Below are 19,219 nucleotides of genomic sequence, written 5' to 3' on the forward strand. Positions count from 1 at the left end.
TGACGTTGTTGTTGTTAAAGGCCTGCATGATGGCTGGGATACGCTGAGGAGAAGAAGGAAGTACAGATTCAGACAACTTTATTAATCCCAGAAGGGCAGGACAGTTTCACAGCCTACCGAGTCATTGACAGAAGCCAAGACAATATAAAGGAAACAAACACATCACAGCAGCATTCAGACACTTACAGTCACATGTCAGAAACAACAAGTCAACAGACGAACAGGTCGCCAAATCAGAAGCCAAAGCTACCAGTTACTTTTACAGATATTGTATACTTGTGACTTGATAACGGACATGTGTCTCCGTCTCTGGGATATGACGGGGGTTGAATAATCAGAATACCAAATAATCACACATAGCAGTAAAGGCTAAAGATGTTGTGTTTCTATATATACTGCTTGTTTTACTTTTCAGTGTGTTTACACTGCATGTTAAAAAATGAAAACAATAGTGGGATTTTCTTCTGGAGCTGCAGAGTTTCTTCCTTTGGTCCTTAAAGACAAAAAAAAAATGCATTTGGGGTTTCATTTCTTCTCGTGTTTGTACCTTATCTACAAACATGTTCCTCTTGTCTGGTTTGCTGTCCTGCGGGAGGACGTACAGGTCGGCTGATGTGGGCAGGCCCGGATTCACCACTGTAACCAGGGACTCCTGAGGGACACCTGTGATCTGAGGACACAGGGTTAAAGGTCAGTCGGGTCTTAAAGCTGCACTCAAATATATGTCTCATGTTGAAAAAATAAATGTCACCTGTAGTGATGGACTCAAAAAAATACTTTCCATGAAGCTTAAGATCAAAGCACATCATAATAAATCCGGCTGCACACTACACAGTCTAAGGCCCGTTTTCCCCCCTTCAATCTTTGGGGGGCGTGGTCCGACTTGCGGCTTGTCGCAACAGATTATTTGTCCAATAATCCTCAAGTGTGTGGTGTCACCACGATTATGTTACTGCTCCCGATCGAGTCAGAGCCTCTCCGAATATTTACGATTACAGGTTGGACTTTCTCAGATGGAATACCAGAGTCAGCAGCAGCCAATGAGAGTGATTATATTTGGATGCAGCACCAATCGGATGTTGCGTACTCTGACAACTCAGCCAGCTGACGACGTCGATATTCCTCCATATTTGTTTTCCTACTGAAGTCACGATTGATCTCCCAAGTTTCTGTGAGATCTGGTGTCTGTGAAATGGTTACTGCTGACTGCAGGTGTGTGGTCTCCCGGTCTGGCTGGATTATTGTCAAACTATCCTTATGTCTGTGGTGTCCCACATTTTTAAAATTGGGTAAGATTTGAAAATCGTCGAGTGTGCAGCGGCTTAAGAAGGCATACAAACAGAAAAGATGAGGAAAGTGGATGTTGAAATATAAAGGGGGACAGCTGTAGACTCACATTTTACGACCAAATTGAATTTATTTGGACGTGTTTCCCAAACTAGCTTCTCTTAAGAAAAACTTGAACACTGTTACCTGTGTGTAGGATGTGCTTTAAGAAGTGATTTACCCTTTAAGGTCCTACCTTTGTGAGTAGTTTGGTGACCACCTGGCCGATGTCGGCTCTCCACTCGGGGATGTTTGGGTTGAAGCGGTCCAGGTTCCTGCTGAAGCTCAGAGGGATGACCTGGAAGTTATCTGAGATCAGACACAACAGGAGAGTGGTTAGTAGGCATGCAACAATTCTCAATAAAATATTGAACCGTTCGGTACGGCATCCACGGTTCAATACTGACTTGTGAATTGCGGTTTTAACGGTTTGGCGTTTAACTACTTTCTGCGTGTTGTATCTCTCTCTAAATTGGCTCTGTCTGTGTGTGCCTGTGTGTGCCTGTGAGTCAGCGCGCAGGGATGAGGAAACCCCGCCCACCAAGTGAGTTAATAACCACGCGCTAAAGTTTTGGTGACAACATTACTTTTAGCACGGCGAGCAGTGAGGAGCAGCCAGACCCGGAGTGGCTAATCGGGAGAACCGGGACAATTCCCAGTGTGCCGGGCTTCCTGAAGGGCCGCCAGGGCCGGTACAGTGACAGTTTATAGATCATACTGCAGTCATTGCTCAAGTAGCGTTTCACTATAGACCAGTTTCTGATAGTGTGGGGCGAGCATGAGCGCCTGGAAAACATGTACTGCGCAGTGTTTCCCACTCGTCCAGGTATATTAACGGCCGCAAACGCCCTTTTTCCGAAAGCCTCTCTCCCTCATTATGTCAAAAACATGCATTAAAGATAACTGTGGGTCCGCGAACATGAGAGGGAGAGAGTGCTATACGGGTGAGCAAGAGTCGGGGAACGTGCCATTACGCATATAAGTGGACGGACAAGAAACAAAAAGTGAAATTGATCATCTGCTCTACGGTTTACATGTTAACCAGTGAAGTATGTGAACTACATGGCAGGCTGCTGTCTGTTAACTAACTGATGTCTTTCTACATCAACTGAGTGCTCCTCTGTCTGTGCGTCATTAAAAACCCACATCTGAACCTTCAGTGTGAGGTTTGATGTCTTTTGAAATGTTCTTAAATCATTTGAGCTGCTGTTAATACTCAAATTATTTACAATACTGAACATTACAAGAATAAGAGAGGTGCGATAATCGTAACTAAAAGAGAAATATGACATAATTTTTCACTTCTTCAAGGCCTTGAAAAAAGAAAATGGGTCAAATGCAGAGTGTGCAGGTTTCCAATGTGTCTGAGTGCAGAGAATCAGAGACACAGAACTGGAATAACCTGATACTTAAATTCCTGAAGACTTGACTTGATTATGTCACAATGCATTATTTTGTTAAAATGGTGGTTAATGCTTAATAACCAGGATGTTGACAACGTCTCCCTGGTTCGATGCATACCTTCAGTTTCAGCTGCTGGTAACGAAAAAAAGAGAGAAGACATCTTTGAATAACACAAAAATAAGCCCTTTAGAATAAGGAGCTTAATCGTTTTCATCCTTGTCAACATATTACTCTTCTTCCCTGTGGTATAACAAATGTTTCTGACGCACAAATCGTTAATTAGTGTTGTGTATTATTGATCAAAACTGCCCACAGGAGCGTTTGGAAAGACTTTAACATACTTGTCAATATTCATTTAAATCCCACGATTTAAAACCAAAGTTGGATCTTAAAGGTAACTGCTGTAGTTTGAAACCTGAACCTGTTTTTAACAACAAGATGTGCTGCTTGTCACAGGCAAGGCAGGCAACTGCTTGGGGCCCCAGACCAGTAGAGGGCCCCTGAGGGCTCACAGACTTTAAATCAAAGCAGTGGCTCAAAGTGGGAACATCGTTGACCTGCTAAGTGATGCATGCATCGTTGCTGTGAAAACCAAAGTTTGTTAATGAAAGTCAACAAAGAAAAATGAAGAGGAACTATCGGTCTGTGGGAGAGAGAAAAAAGGAAACAGGAAAAAAAGAAGAGGAGTAAGCGTTGGGACACTGGTGGACATGATGGTTCAGAACGCTGGTCCGAGGGGCCCCCAATTGATTTTTGCCCAGGGCCACAACAGACTCTAGAATCAACACTGTTAACAACATAACATAGTGATGAAATGTACTATATGATACGACAAACAGGACAGGAAAGTAAATAATAAGAAAGAGACGTGTTTCAGCACAAGGCCTTCATCAGCGTTCAAGGCCCCGTGCTGAAACACGTCCGTTGTTGATCTGTACGCTGCTGCTTTAGCCAGATAAAACACACTTTGAAGAACATTTAGTGTTCTGACTTTTCTGTCCCTCTTTAGTCTTGTTGCGGTCGTGCACCTGAAAACTTATAATACGGTTTAGAAGTGCTCCTTTTTTGCTGTTTTGAACAGAGAAACACCTTCCAGTTAAAAATCATATAAAGAACAAAAACATTGGAGCAAATGTGCCAAATCAACGTACTTCCCCTATGTGGGCGTTCAGTTGACCAAACAGCACAAATTAGTTTTTGATATTAATATTTTTATAAGTAGGCTTCATCTGATTAATGAGCCTGCTCTCCTCGCTCTACAACCTGGATGTTAACAAGCACAGTGAACAGAAAGAAGCTCATAAAAGCAGTGCAGTTCAGAAAATTGTGGTTTAAAATTATGTAGGCTGTGTCAGGATAAACTGGCATATCAGCTGGAGCATAATATAACCACATTTAGGACGGGCATGTGGATGATAAGCTGCAGAGAGGATAGAAGCCTGGTGATGTTAGCAATGCTAATGTTGGCCACATTTGGCAAACCAAATTAGATCGTTTACCTTTTGAGATACATTGCACTCAATTTTAACTGTCTTATGGGTGTTTTCTTACATTTAGACTTGATGGTAAGTCTTCATCAACATTTCTGTTTATCCGACTAGGAAAGTAGATAACTAGGAACATTGCTAATTTTTACCCTGCAGAAATACTACAGTTGCTTGTCCAAGTTGGCCCATTCAGCAGGCTTTCTAGCGTTATTGTGTGCTGCACAAACAGTGTGAGGATCGTAACAAAGTTGATGTTTATTTTTGTAATTGACTTGAATAAAGAGATAAGAGCCACCCGGGAGAGAACACTACTACCTTTAAAAAAACAAATACACGACCATAGTTGTTTCATAATAGAGTCAAACATTTGTAACAGTCTGGGAGGCTGACCTGTGACCTGGATGTACATGGTGGCCTCGTCGTGCCCCGCCATGTTCTCAGCCATCACTGTAACTTTGTAAACTCCTGGCTGTTCGTAGCGATGCTGGATGGGCTCGTCCGTCACTGTCAGGTTCTGGTAGATCGCCCGGACCCCGTCGCCGAGGTCCACCTGGTATTTGGTGCTGCTGGTGTCTCCCTGAAAGAATGAAATCAGGACTTTCAGCCAAATAAAATGGAAGGAAGTAAACTAAGACATTTAATGACATAACAACTTCATGCCTACCTGTTCCTGGTGGACGATAAATGTGATGTCATCACCAGGAGCCACGGCCAACATCTGCCCTTTGATGCCGACCTGCAGTCCTTTAGGGGGCAGCAGAGGACAGTTGTGCTGCTTGGCGCTCTGCTCCTTGTTCACCCCACCTTCACACGTGTTGGATATCACCTTCCTGTAGCTGGAACACGGACGAACACAATGCAGGTGTGTCAGGAAGGGGATTTTTGAAAGAAAAAAAATATGAATTTATATTTATTTGTTGAAGATGAAGTTGGTAACAGGAGGTAGTTAGCTTAGCAACAAGTCTGGAAGTAGGGGAAATAGCTAGCGTGACCAAAATAAAAATAAAAAGTATATTCAACTTGAGAATTTTAAGAAAGAGCAGCAGTTAGCCAAAGGAGGCAGTTAGCTTAGCATCAAGACTGGAGGCAGGGTGAAGCAGCTAGGCTAGCTGGGACTTAAGTTTGAAAGGTTACATTAAAGGGATAATCTGGTATTTTTGAAGTGGGGTTGTATGAGGTGCTTGTCAATATTGAATATATGAGCCACCAGAGATGTTAGCTCGGCCCCTCCATTGAGAAAACGGGCATGAACAGATAACTTCACAGACAGAGCTGGTTAGCTTAGCATGAGGATTGAAGCAGGAAGAAACAGCTTATCTGACTTTTTCCAAACTCAAGAAAAGATAACTTTGTTTAAGGAGCTGGCAACAGGAGGCGGTTGGTTTAGCATGAAGTCTATAAGCCAGCATGGCTCTGTCCAAAGTAAAGAAAATCAGATCAGACATCATCTGTTAACGAGCTAGAAACAAGGGGCTGTTAGCTTCGCATTAAGAATGGAAACCAGGGGAAACAGCTACCCCCCCCCCCCCCCCCCCCCCCCCCCCCGTTGTCAATCTTCATGCTAAGCTAGGCAAACCTTGTCCCCAAATGAAACCCACTTTCTGATCCTACTGCTGAAAAGAAAATGAAAATGCTTTTTTCAGATGTTTCCAGAAAATATGCAACTTATTTTCTCTGTATATCGGCGGTTAAGTGTACATGTACAGACCCAGTGCTGGACTCGTAGGTTTGTCCTAGATGGCAGTCTTCAGGTGGTGAATCTGGATCATGCCAGAAGTCAGCGAAGCAGCGTTTGCCCTCCATTTGGGACCGTTCAAAACCATAGTCACTACACACACAGAGCAATATTATTAAAACAACAATAATCTTGGGTAATAGGATGGAAGAAGTATTTACTTTATATCTGTGCAGTCAGTCCCCACCAGTTGAAGTCTTCGTGCATTGGCAGGGTTTGGAGGTCAGAGTCGACGTGTAGCTTTTCCCTTTGATACAGAACGCCGTGTCCTTCCTTTTTCTGAAACTCCGCTCCTGGCCCATAATGCACTTCTCTCCCTAAGAGTGACCGTGGAAAGGAAATAATTCTGGTTGCAGATTCGTTCACACGAGCACAGTAAGTATTTGTATTTACACTTTAGGTGTCTGTGTGTTTGTGTGTTACCTGCAGGTCTGTGAGCTGCCAGGAGTCGTAGTCAGCCTCCGTACACTGACGGGGAAAAGACTGCCTGAAGTCCACCTTGACCAGCTCCCAGTCTGACCTGTAGCTGATGTGGCCGAACACACTGTGAACACAAATCACAGGTACAAAGTTAGAAAACCTTCAAACATTACCATCAAATCTGGAATATGTAAGTAATAATAATAATAATAATAATAACTTGGATTTATATATCGGCTTTCAAGGAACCCAAGGCCGCTTTACAATGGTAAGTCACACCAGTATGCAATCTTTACCTCGACTCTCTTGCTGCATCAAATGTGGATTATAACTCCACTATGAGGATAAAATATAAATCAAACATGAAAAGCCTTTAAAAAGTCTGTTAGCTGCAGTTTCCTCTCCCCACCACTAGAGGGTGGTGTGGTACAGCTAAAAACTTAAAATGTCTACCATTCCCTTTCCTGAACGCTGCTGTCTCTCCCTTCTGTGTCTGTCAGAGTATTTTTTTGAAGCAGACTGATGTGACACAAGTCAGCGACTCCGACACATGTTGCCGTGCCGATGGCTGCTTTTGTCATCTCGTTGGAGTGCAAGGCGAGCATGACTAATGGCGTCCTCACCGACGTCGCTAAGGGGAACTGATGGATGTTTTCTGCTGTTGAATCACAAACACTGATGTGTCAACCTCTCCTCCTTTTACCTGTGTTCATCTGGGAGGGCCTGTCTGCTGCTCTCCACTCTGTTTGTCTCTCATCTCTACCTTTAGTTTCTTGTACTTCTGATCTTGACCTTTTCAGGCATTTTGCTATTAGGGTGAGTTCACTCAAATTTCCAATAGTCACATTTTTCACACCAGCTGCGGCCAAATTGATACAATTCACTAATTACTTACTACACACAATGTTATGCATCCAGCAGGTCCTGTTGGCACTCAGCAGCTTCATTATATTTTGCCCAGAGACGTCTAATTAATTTGGAAACATGAACTTTTTAATATAATAATGAATTAAAAAAAAATAAAAAATAAAAATTAAATAACCAAAACAATTTTTAGGTTAAGATTTTGAGGCCCCTAAAAGACAACCTTCAAAGAATTACAACTTAGAGAAATCCCTTCAGCACTTCAGATTTCCTTTAAGTGATGAATACATTTCTCTCTTCACTGGAGAAAACACTTTTTTAACTCCAGGAGCATCATGGCTGCACCGGAAATAATTTCGAAATCTACTACAATTCAAATAACTTCAATAACATGACTTCTTTTAATACTAGAACTTGAGGTTGTGGTGCACCTAAGCCTCTTGTGGTGCAAACGAGTATTACAACAACAAAACCTGATGAAAATCACTTTAAAGTCAAAGAGACTGTACATTTTTATCAGACCTAGAAATGGAGTCGCAATATTTTTACCATCTGCTGACTAGAAAAACAAAGCTGGGCTTAAAGTCCTAACAGCTGCAAGTCGGTCTTTCTTTTTTTCAGTGTGTTCAGCGTGTGCAGTGTGTACAGTGTGTTCAGCATGTGCAGTGTGTTCAGCGTGTGCAGCGTGTTCAGCATGTATAACGTGTGCAGCGTGTGCAGCATGTACAACGTGTGCAGCATGTGAAGTGTGTTCAGCATGTGCAGCGTGTGCAGCATGTACAGTGTGTGCAGCATGTACAGCGTGTGCAGCATGTACAACGTGTGCAGCGTGTGAAGTGTGTTCAGCATGTACAGCGTGTTCAGCATGTACAGCGTGTGCAGCGTGTACAGCGTGTGCAGTGTGTTCAGCGTGTACAGCGTGTGCAGTGTGTTCAGCGTGTACAGTGTGTGCAGCGTGTGCAGTGTGTTCAGCGTGTACAGCGTGTGCAGTGTGTTCAGCGTGAACAGCGTGTGCAGTGTGTTCAGCGTGTACAGTGTGTGCAGCGTGTGCAGTGTGTTCAGCATGTACAGCGTGTGCAGTGTGTTCAGCATGTACAGCGTGTGCAGCATGTACAGTGTGTACAGTGTGTTCAGCATGTACAGCATATAGACTGAGGCATTGTGGGGAATTATTCTGATTGGCTGCATTGAATCTGACAGGCCTCATTAACGTCAGCCCTTTTGAGCCCTTTGGTTTCAAAAGTACTGAAATTTCTCCGCTCTGCCCTCTGTCGGTGGTCGGATGTTATCACAGATCGGGAGGTGAAATGACGGCATGTCAGATTTCTTATTTCACACTAAAAAAACTAAAATATCAGCTGTGGCTTTCGCTATCTCCAGGATCATTTTTGTGTGGAGGTAAATGAGACACTCTTATTTTCTCTGTAACACGGATAGCTTTGACCACACTTACAGAGACGTTAGAGAAACAAACAAACCGGTCTGAAATCTCTCTGTTTCAAATGAGTGCTTTCGCCCAGCCTCGGTTTAGAAAGATTAAAAACAGGGGCCATTCTTCAGACAGTAAATCAAGAACTGATCAGCGTCGGTCGACAGACAATATGTGCTATATATTTAAAAAACATAGAACCCTGTAAAAATGCAGCCGTTTCGCTGGCTGGTATACAACAGACATGAAGGTAAAAATAGACAATATGAACACAGCCACCAAACTGCAGGTCTACATCTGCACCTCCCACATGGTTCTTATGTGCCAAAGGAAAGATGTAATCGCTCAAGATATGAAGCTACAACTTTGTCTTAAAGGGAGATTGCTTGATTTGGGAACTACTACCATCTTCTTATTGAGGATAAAACGTAGATAGAAATGCAAAATATACATTCACAGATCTGGCCAACATGTCCTTTCTTTGTGAGGTTTTACATATAACGTAGCTGAAGTTTATAAAGTAAGCATATTTTCAAAAGATGTTGCTGTATACCTTTAACTAGCTCTACTGCTACACTGTCAAACCCATTATCTCCGCAGGTTGTGAAATATTCACTGTAATAAAATTTGTCATCAAAATCTAGACATGTAAGTTGATTTCCCAAATTGACATCCAATGCATTTCAATTAGAAGATTTATTTGTGCAGGGAACATGTACTTGGTGCCTACAATGTCCTTTATTCCCCTCCAAAATAGGTAAAATATGTTCTTGGGGTTTACCATCCATGTTTGAAGATAGATAAGTATCTATGGATTTCTATAACTAGTGAAAAAAAAGTTCCAGGTCTGAAAGGTGAAGTCTGTAAGAAAATGAGCCTTCTTCTCAGGTGATTTATTCCCTCAGGAAACATTTTCTAAAGAGTTTATGGTCTCGATCTCTAGTCTTCCTCAATACAGCATGATGTTCATTTTGTAAATGATGGTCCCATTCAGAGTCAAAGAGACCATTCGGTTGGGAGAAGGAAAGGGTGGAGCTCCCCGTGATTGACATGTTGCCACTCTGTGGACTGTTTACTTTCTATGGAAATACATCCTATCTTTGACGGACAAAATGAGCATCCAAAACATCACAGCTTCTCTCTATTTTTAATGCAGCTTGCTAACCTGGTAAGCACCAATGTTCAGTGGTATCTTGCTCCCCTCCAGCTCCACCCCTTCGTCCAAATATGGCCACTCAGACATTTACTGAATTTCCATTCTGTCTCTTTTACTGTTTGGGTTTGTTAGTATTAAAAAATAATCAATACATTTCTTGAATGCACTCTAACATGATGCTCTACTGTCCTGCACATACTGTTACATCAAACGGGGACGTAACAGCGGCCTACAGACGGGCTCTTCTTGATTGTGTGACTCAAGAAAGCCAAAGAAAGCAAACCTGTGAGTAGAGTTACCGTGTGTCTTTATGTGCTTGAACGCACAGTGATCACAGCTAATCATTATCTCTAACCTCGGCGGGGTTAAGTTTCACTCCTGTTTAACGCTGACACTGGATAACAAAACACAGGGGAGACATATCACCTCCCAGGAGCAATTTGTTCTCTGTGTCTGATTGCTCGGCCTGCTCAGCTGCTAAAGAGGAACTTTTCAGTAAATAAGAGAATTAAACTAAGAGTTATTGCTGGTGTCTACATGGGTTGCAATGTAGTGCTTATATCAATTTAAAAACAAATGAAAGGTTTATTTTTTGGGCTTTTCATGGCTTCATTTTTAGAGATAGGACAAGAGGTAGAATCAGAAATAGAGGAGAGACAATTGGGGAATGACGTGTGGGAAAGGAGCCGCAGGCCGGATTTGATCCCGGGCTGCTTGCTTGGAGGACTATAGCCTCCGTACAAGAGGTGTTGCACTAATCAATAGGCTACCAGCGCCCCCGCATTAATCACAAAAGTGTTGTTCCACAGCCCTAAATTAAGTACAAGTGACAGCCCTAACTATGGGTAGGAACTCATGATAACAACCATACACAAGACATAGCCCACAATATGATACAGCTACTCTGTGGTAAACGATATAATGTATGACAATTATTCAACAATAGATGTGATATCTGAATAACTGAATAATATGAATAATGGTACTAAAAAGTAAGGTGCAGGATTTATGTATTTAGTCACTGCAATTTGGTGTCAGTTTCACCTCTTATTAGATCCCTAGTGAACAGAAAAGTAGAAAAATATATTTAATATTTGTATTTTTACACAAAAAATTGTCCAGCAAGTAAAAACAAATTTGAAATATTAGTTTTCAGCACCACCCTGTTGATTTATACCATAACATTTTAAAACATTTCTTTAGAAAGGGGGAACCATCAGGTGAGGGGGTCTGGGGGGGATTTATTTCACTGCATTGTGCTCGATTTTATGTGCAAATTTATGTTCTTGTGATTTTGTCTTGTGTACTCTTTTGTGTCTTCTGTTATCTATTTTGGTGTTAAGACACATTATCACATCAATGTTACATACATTTATTTTTATACTTTCATGTTGTATGTAGATTGTTTGTTGGATGTATGAGTTTACTGCTGCCTGAAAAACAAATTACCCTCTCACAGCGACAAGAAAAACAACCTTGATCCTTTTCGGAGGTAAGCAAGATTTGACTGTCTGAGATTTGCATATTCATTTGCATAATTAGTGCCTGAAGCACTGACAGTGCGAAGGACCATATTGTAATGCAAGGAATTATTATTCTTTCTCCCTAAACAAACGCATTTTTAAAGACCTGAACGTGCATGAAAACTCAGCAAAATTTGCACGGTCATCGGATCCGGTGAAAAATTTGATATTTTGGTGTTTTCATGAACGAAGTTTGGAAATTAGCTCAACGGCGCCCACTATTGATTTTTACGAATAGGTTTTTTTGCCTACATACATGAATTATTTTTTACATGTTAGAGCAGGCCGAGACCTACAAAAAAATCAGTGGAAGTCATTGTCTGATGTCAACAGGAAGTCCGCTATGATTTTTTACAGCAGGGCTATTCAATTGGCGGCCCTGGGGCCGGGTCTGGCCCGCGACGTCATTTTTAGTGGCCCTTTAAGAAGTCTTATTTTACTCTTAAAAATGTAGGCTATCACTGTATGTTTTATTATTTTTTTTATTGCTGACATGTATGATATCCGTTTGACCATGTGACAGAGGCACAGATTTTTTTCTCAATTTGTGTGTCTCACCTCATGATGTCTCACCTCATGGTGTCTCACCTCATGGTGTCCGTACAAGAGGTGCTTGCACTAATCAATAGGCTACCAGCGCCCCCGCATTAATCACAAAAGTATTGTTCCACAGCCCTAAATTAAGTACAAGTGACAGCCCTAACTATGGGTAGGAACTCATGATAACAACCATACTCAAGACATAGCCCACAATATGATACAGCTACTCTGTGGTAAACGATATAATGTATGACAATTATTCAACAATAAATGTGATATCTGAATAACTGAATAATATGAATAATGGTACTAAAAAGTAAGGTGCAGGATTTATGTATTTAGTCACTGCAATTTGGTGTCAGTTTCACCTCTTATTAGATCCCTAGTGAACAGAAAAGTAGAAAAATATATTTAATATTTGTATTTTTACACAAAAAATTGTCCAGCAAGTAAAAACAAATTTGAAATATTAGTTTTCAGCACCACCCTGTTGATTTATACCATAACATTTTAAAACATTTCTTTAGAAAGGGGGAACCATCAGGTGAGGGGGTCTGGGGGGGATTTATTTCACTGCATTGTGCTCGATTTTATGTGCAAATTTATGTTCTTGTGATTTTGTCTTGTGTACTCTTTTGTGTCTTCTGTTATCTATTTTGGTGTTAAGACACATTATCACATCAATGTTACATACATTTATTTTTATACTTTCATGTTGTATGTAGATTGTTTGTTGGATATATGAGTTTACTGCTGCCTGAAAAACAAATTACCCTCTCACAGCGACAAGAAAAACAACCTTGATCCTTTTCGGAGGTAAGCATGATTTGACTGTCTGAGATTTGCATATTCATTTGCATAATTAGTGCCTGAAGCACTGACAGTGCGAAGGACCATATTGTAATGCAAGGAATTATTATTCTTTCTCCCTAAACAAACGCATTTTTAAAGACCTGAACGTGCATGAAAACTCAGCAAAATTTGCACGGTCATCGGACCTGGTGAAAAATTTGATATTTTGGTGTTTTCATGAACAAAGTTTGCAAATTAGCTCACTATTGATTCTTACGAATAGGTTTTTTTGCCTACATACATTATTATTTTTTTTTACATGTTAGAGCAGGCCGAGACCTACAGAAAAGTCAGTGGAAGTCATTGTCTGATGTCAACAGGAAGTCCGCTATGATTTTTTACAACAGGGCTATTCAGTTGGCGGCCCTGGGGCCTTTGTTTGTCTGGCCCGCGACGTCATTTTTAGTGGCCCTTTAAGAAGTCTTATTTTACTCTTAAAAATGTAGGCTATCACTGTATGTTTTATTTATTTTTTAATTGCCGACATGTATGATATCCGTATGACCATGTGACAGAGGCACAGATTTTTTTCCCAATTTGTGTGTCTCACCTCATGGTGTCTCAATTATTCTTGTTTATCAATCTCCTGCTCTCGTTCCTGCTTGACGCATGCGCTGCTCTCATCTCCGCGGTCTCAACGCACTCATCAGCAGCGCCAGAGATCCGGTTGTTGCTAGCGCCATTCATAATGTCTCTTTCTACTTTAAAAAAATGAAAAGTGGACTCAGAAAACAGACAATTTAAGACCGAATGGACGAAGAAGTATCTCTTTATTTCTGTCTGTATGAGGCCTGTGTGTTTATTATGCAACGAGTGCGTATCGGTGTGCAAGGAATACAACTTGAGAAGACATTTTAAAATGACCCATGCTAACTTTGACACCGTTTTCCCGCTGGGGTCTGATGCTCGCCACTAGAAGATATCGGGGCTGACTGCATGTTATGACCAAAGACGTTGCACACTTTTTTGGGGATTACCGAACAAGAGAGAGCTTCATCAGCATCGCTACGAGTAGCATGACAAAAAGAAAATGCCATTTACACACGCAGAGACTGTCAAGGAGTGTATGCTTGCATCGATTGAGGAGATGGTAACAGATGAGAAAACTCGAAACAGTTTGATTCAATCAAAAAAAAAAATTATCAGACACTTCAGCCATAAGGAGAGTGGAGGTCCTCGCATTGGACGTCTTCGAGTCTCTTTTGGACAAACTGAGGAAAGCAGAGGTGATGTCGCTAGCTGTGGATGAATCAACGGACAACAGTGATATAGCACAATAGAATAGAATAGAATGTCTTTATTGTCATTATACAATTGTACAACAAAATTATTTGGCTTCACCTTAAAGTGCGCACACATGCAAGCATCCACAGCTAAAAACAACAAAAGAAGAAAATAAAAAAAAAAGGAACTCTCATTCAGGTAAGATGGGCATTGTATGGTAGGAGTTATTTACAGGTGGTAGCATAACAGAATATAAATAGATATTGCAGAAATATAAAATAAATATTGCACAGTATGAAATGTAAAATATTGCAGAAATATAAAAATAAATATATCACAGTATGAAATGTAAGATATTGCAGAAATATAAAAATAAATATATCAGTATGAAATGTAAGATATTGCAGAAATATAAAAATAAATATATCACAGTATGAAATGTAAAATATTGCAGAAATATAAAAATAAATATATCACAGTATGAAATGTAAGATATTGCAGAAATATAAAATAAATATTGCACATTATGAAAATAAAATTATTGCAGAAATATAAAATAAATATTGCATATGTGTGGTGAGGGTGGGACAGTCAACGCATGTCCAGGTTTAGTGTGGTTATGGCTCTGGGGAAGAAGCTGTCCTTGAGTCTGTTTGTCCGTGCTCTGACAGACCTGTAGCGTCTGCCAGAGGGCAACATGTCGAACAGATGAAAGCCGGGGTGCGAGCTGTCCTTTACAATGTTTTTTGCTCTGTTCAGGCAGCGGGAGTTATAAATGTCTTTAAGTGAGGGGAGTGTGCAGCCGATGATCTTTTGTGCTGTGTTTATTACTCTCTGAAGCCCCTTTCTGTCTGCTTCAGTGCAGCTGGCGTACCACACTGTGATGCAGTACAGCAGCAGGCTCTCGATGGAAGAGCGGTAGAAGTTCACCAGCAGCTTCTCATTCAGGTTGTTCTTCCTGAGCACTCTCAGGAAGTGCAGGCGCTGCTGTGCCTTCTTGGTGATCTCAGAGATGTTGGGAGTACAGGAGAGGTCAGCAGAGATGAGGGTGCCCAGGAACTTGAAGGTTTGGACCCTCTCTACACAGACACCGTTGATGTGGAGGGGAGCTGGGTCTGCGCGGTGCTTCCTGAAGTCAAAGATGATTTCCTTTGTTTTCGTGGTGTTCAGTGCCAGGTTGTTCACTGAACACCACCTTGTCAACTTCAGGATCTCATCCCTGTATGCAGACTCGTCTCCCCCTGAGATTAGTCCAACCACAGTGGTATCGTCTGCGAACTTGACGATGGTGTTACCGGGGTGGGTTGGGCTACAGTCGTATGTGTAGAGGGAGTACAGTAGTGGGCTCAGCACACACCCCTGTGGAGAGCCGGTGCTGAGTGTGCGGGTGGAGGAGACGTGGGGTCCAAGCTTAACAGTCTGGGGACGGCTCAACGCAGTGTGGAGAGCTATGGCTATGGCGTCCTCTGTGGATCTGTTTACTCTATAAGCAAACTGGTGTGGGTCGAAGGTCTGAGGAAGGCTGGCTTTGATGTGGTGTAAAACCAGCCTCTCAAAGCACTTCACGATGACCGGTGTTAGAGCCACTGGACGGTAGTCGTTGAGGCTGTCCGTGGTTGATTTCTTGGGCACGGGTATGATTGTGGCTGATTTCAGGCAGGATGGAATGGTGGCTTGTGACAGGGAGAGGTTGAAGATGCAGGTGAAGACTTGTAAGAGCTGGTCTGCACAGGCTTTGAGCACCTTCCCTGGTACTCCGTCTGGGCCAGCTGCCTTCCTGGGGTTTACTGCTCTTAGCACCCGTCTCACTTCGTGCTCCTGTGAGTGTGACGGTGCTATGTGCTGGTGGAGGCTGAGGTAGTGTGGCTGTGTGGAGCTCAGTTTTCTCAAACCTTGCGAAGAAGCAGTTCAGCTCCTCTGCCAGCGAGGCGTCCGAGTTCCCAGGTGTGATGTTGCAGACCCTGAAGTTTGTGATTTGTTGTATGCCTTGCCACACCTGTCGTGGGTTGTTGTCAGAGAGGTGGTCCTCTACCCTCCTCCTGTAGGCCGACTTAGCATCCTTGATTCCTCTCTTCAGGTTGGCTGTAGAAGCACTGTACAGTGCTCTATCACCTGACCTGAAGGCAGAGTCGCGGTTTCTAAGCAGCATTCGGACCTGGCTGGTCATCCAGGGTTTCTGGTTGGGAAAAACCCGGATGCTTTTTTCAACAGTGACATTTTCAATGCAGTACTTGATGTAGGTCAGTACTGTCTCTGTGTGTTCTGCCAGGTCCTGATGTTCAAATACATCTCACTGGGTGTTAGCAAAGCAGTCCTGTAGCTGAGAAAGTACAACCTCAGGCCAAGTTGTAACAGTCTTTGTAAGGGGTGTAGTTCTCCTCCTGAGAGGGGTGTATGCCGGGGTAAGGAGCAGAGAGAGGTGGTCTGACTGGCCTAGGTGAGGGAGAGGTATGGCTCTGTATGCGTGCTTGATGTTAGAGTAAACATGATCAAGTGTGTTTGCACCCCTGGTTGGACACTTAAATTGCTGAAAGAATTTCGGGAGAACCGTCTTAAGGTTTGCCTGATTAAAATCCCCAGCTATAATGTGAACTCCATCGGGGTGAGCACGCAGCTGTGTGTTTACTGTGTTTAGCAGGGTGAAGAGAGCTGTGCTAACATTAGCATCCGGAGGTATATATACAGCCGTAACTATCACTACTGTTAGCTCTCTGGGTAAGAAAAATGGTCTGCATTTAACTGACATGAATTCAATGTCGGGGAACAGTATTTATCTATGATTATGCTATTGTTGGACCAGTCGTTCTGTACGTAAATGCAAAGACCCCCTCCTCTGCTCTTACCGGAGTCTTTGTTTCTGTCCCAGCAGTGGAGAGTGCGGCCTGCTAGCTGTACTGCAGCATCGGGGATCCGCGGGTGAAGCCAGGTCTCAGTTATAATCATAACACAGCAGTTACGAACATAGCGATTCCCAGCCATTTGTAGTTCCAGCTCGTCCATCTTGTGAGCCATTGATCTCGCGTTTGTGAGGAACATACTGGGCAGAGGAGGCTTGTGTGGCTGTGTTCTGAGTTTCACCAGAAGGCCTGACCGGCGTCCTCGCTTCTGCTTTCTCTCCCTCCGCTGTCTCCGCCGCCTCCGCCGCCTGCTGGACCTGATAACAATCCACGGAGAGCCCAATGCTCTCGCGATGTCGTCGGGTATATTGTGAGTGCGTTGAAAGTCGCCTGTGATAGGTAACTTGTGCCGAAAACCAATGTCGAGTAAGTCCTGGCGGCTATAGCAGCGATTTGCACAAGTATTCACATAAAACATTAACGATAAACACAGAAAATAGCACAAAAAGGGAGAGCCGTGAGCCGCAGCATCCGTGCGCGCCGCCATCTTGGATCCGTTCCCTGTGTCTGTGTACAATTGTGTATTTATGTCAGATTCTATGACGGTGAATGTTTTCGGTAAGATCTACTTGGATTAATTCCTTTGGAAGGTCAGACGACTGGTGAGATATTATTTTAAAAAATGATCTCATTCTTTGAAGAGAACAATTTAGACGTGGGACATATTAACATGCTAGTAACGGACGGGGCACCCGCGATGGTGGGCAGGACTCAGGGACTGTCAGCAAGGTTGGCGGTTGTTTCTCCACAGCTGAGATCATTACATAGTTTGATCCACCAAAGTCTTCTGTGTGATAAACTAAGCGGTGAGTTAAAAGAAACCATGGACTCTGTCATGGCAGTAATTAACTTTATTCGTTGTACCTCCAGCTTACAGCACCGCCTTTTCAGACAGTTGTTGACGGACATGTCATCACAATATAATGACTTGCTTACACATAATGACATGAGATGGCTCAGCAAAGGAAACGCATGGAAACGTTTTTGTGAACTCAGAGAGGAGATACTGGTGTTTCTCCGTAATTCAAAGCAGAAAAAGCCAATACTTTTGTGTCTTATGGAGAACGAGGACTTTTGTGCTGCGGTTTGCTTTTTGTGTGACATTTTTCATCACATGAACCACCTTAACACGGAGCTGGAAGGCAGGGATAAAACAGAGATTCAGCTTCTGGAGAGACTTAATGCTTTTCAGAGAAAGCTCTCTCTTTTTTCTGCTGATCTATGTCCAGGCTAAATGCTTAATTTCCCCACACTGTGTAAATCAAAGATCTACCTATCACAGAGGCAATGACCAGATTCATAGATGCTTTGAAAATAAACTTTACCTCAAGATTTGAACATTTCAGTATTCCCACAGAGGTAATGACATTTGTGAAGGACACTTTCTGTGTGGATGTCGATGGAGAGTTTGCATTTTATGCAAAGGAACTGGTCACCTCACTGGATGAGGCATCTTTGCAACTTGAACTGATTGACATTCAGTCATCTGATGACCTGCGACAGTCATTCCAGCTGACAGGTTTTCAAAAGTTCTGGACTCATGCAGTGAGCAAGGAGAAATTCCCTCATTCAAGGAGTCTGGCGCTTTTCATTCTCACTATGTTTAACTCAACTTACACATGTGAATCCTCATTCTCACACATGAATGCCATTAAGACTACTAATCGTGCATCACTCACTGCCCAGCATCTGCACCACTGTCTGTACATTGCTCTAACAACCTACACTCCTGACTTCAGAAATTTCTCTCATTAAATGTCGGCTACATGATAAACAACAGTTGTAAGTTATACGTTTTGATATTTGCAGGTTGTTTGTACCAGTTAGAATATTACTGCTGAATCTTTTATATCAATAATGCAATATTATGCACTTAATGTGGCCACTGGTGTGGACAGATTTTTGATAAATAGTGCATTTTAAATACTGAAGGATTTTCCTTGTAAAAAAAACTCTGCTCTGTCATTGTTGGATTTCTATCCATAGTTAGCAACTGCTGGCTGAGCAGACTGTTCTAGGCAGCAGTATTGTTAGTATTTAGGATTAATTTTAGCAGGTTGTTTGTTACAATTTAAATGTTACTCAGGTGCCTTAATATTCACTTAATGTTATATTATGCACGTAATGTAGCCATAGATGTGGCATGGCTCACATGGACTGTTTATTAAGGTGTCTGATGATGCAATATTTGCCTTGATACTTTGCACTTTTATTGTTATAATTGTTTGTGATTCAAAAATGTTTTTGTTGGTAAGATTGAGTGCACTTAAGCCCATGTTGTCTGTTAATGAAATGGCTAAATTTCTAAATGTCTGGTATTGCTCACTCAGATTATTGCTTACGTTGTATGGTCATTTGAATG

At 42.2% G+C, this 19,219-nt stretch overlaps 1 protein-coding gene across 1 annotated transcript; it reads right to left on the minus strand.

Moving 5' to 3' along the window:
- Positions 1-246: 246 nt before the first annotated feature.
- LOC132958881 (VPS10 domain-containing receptor SorCS2-like) lies at positions 247-6,040 on the minus strand. The gene is made up of 6 exons (XM_061031970.1): positions 5,926-6,040; positions 4,882-5,053; positions 4,608-4,794; positions 1,523-1,635; positions 548-670; positions 247-309 (listed from the first exon to the last, which is right to left on the minus strand). Exons 1-6 carry the CDS (start codon positions 6,018-6,020, stop codon positions 247-249), a joined length of 753 nt encoding a protein of 250 aa, XP_060887953.1. The 5' UTR covers positions 6,021-6,040.
- Positions 6,041-19,219: the final 13,179 nt, after the last annotated feature.

Source organism: Labrus mixtus, chromosome 23 (assembly GCF_963584025.1).
Source record: "Labrus mixtus chromosome 23, fLabMix1.1, whole genome shotgun sequence".
NCBI lineage: Eukaryota > Metazoa > Chordata > Actinopteri > Labriformes > Labridae > Labrus > Labrus mixtus.

What these genes read in the sequence shown, in the direction of transcription:
- LOC132958881 (XM_061031970.1), bottom strand. Translation starts at nt 6,020, where the DNA reads ATGGAGGGCAAACGCTGCTTCGCTGACTTCTGGCATGATCCAGATTCA. An exon ending in TCACCAAACTACTCACAAAG is followed by an intron (nt 671 to 1,522) that starts GTAGGACCTTAA and finishes CTGTGTCCTCAG; the next exon opens with ATCACAGGTGTCCCTCAGGA. An exon ending in GGAACATGTTTGTAGATAAG is followed by an intron (nt 310 to 547) that starts GTACAAACACGA and finishes GTCATATCCCAG; the next exon opens with AGACGGAGACACATGTCCGT.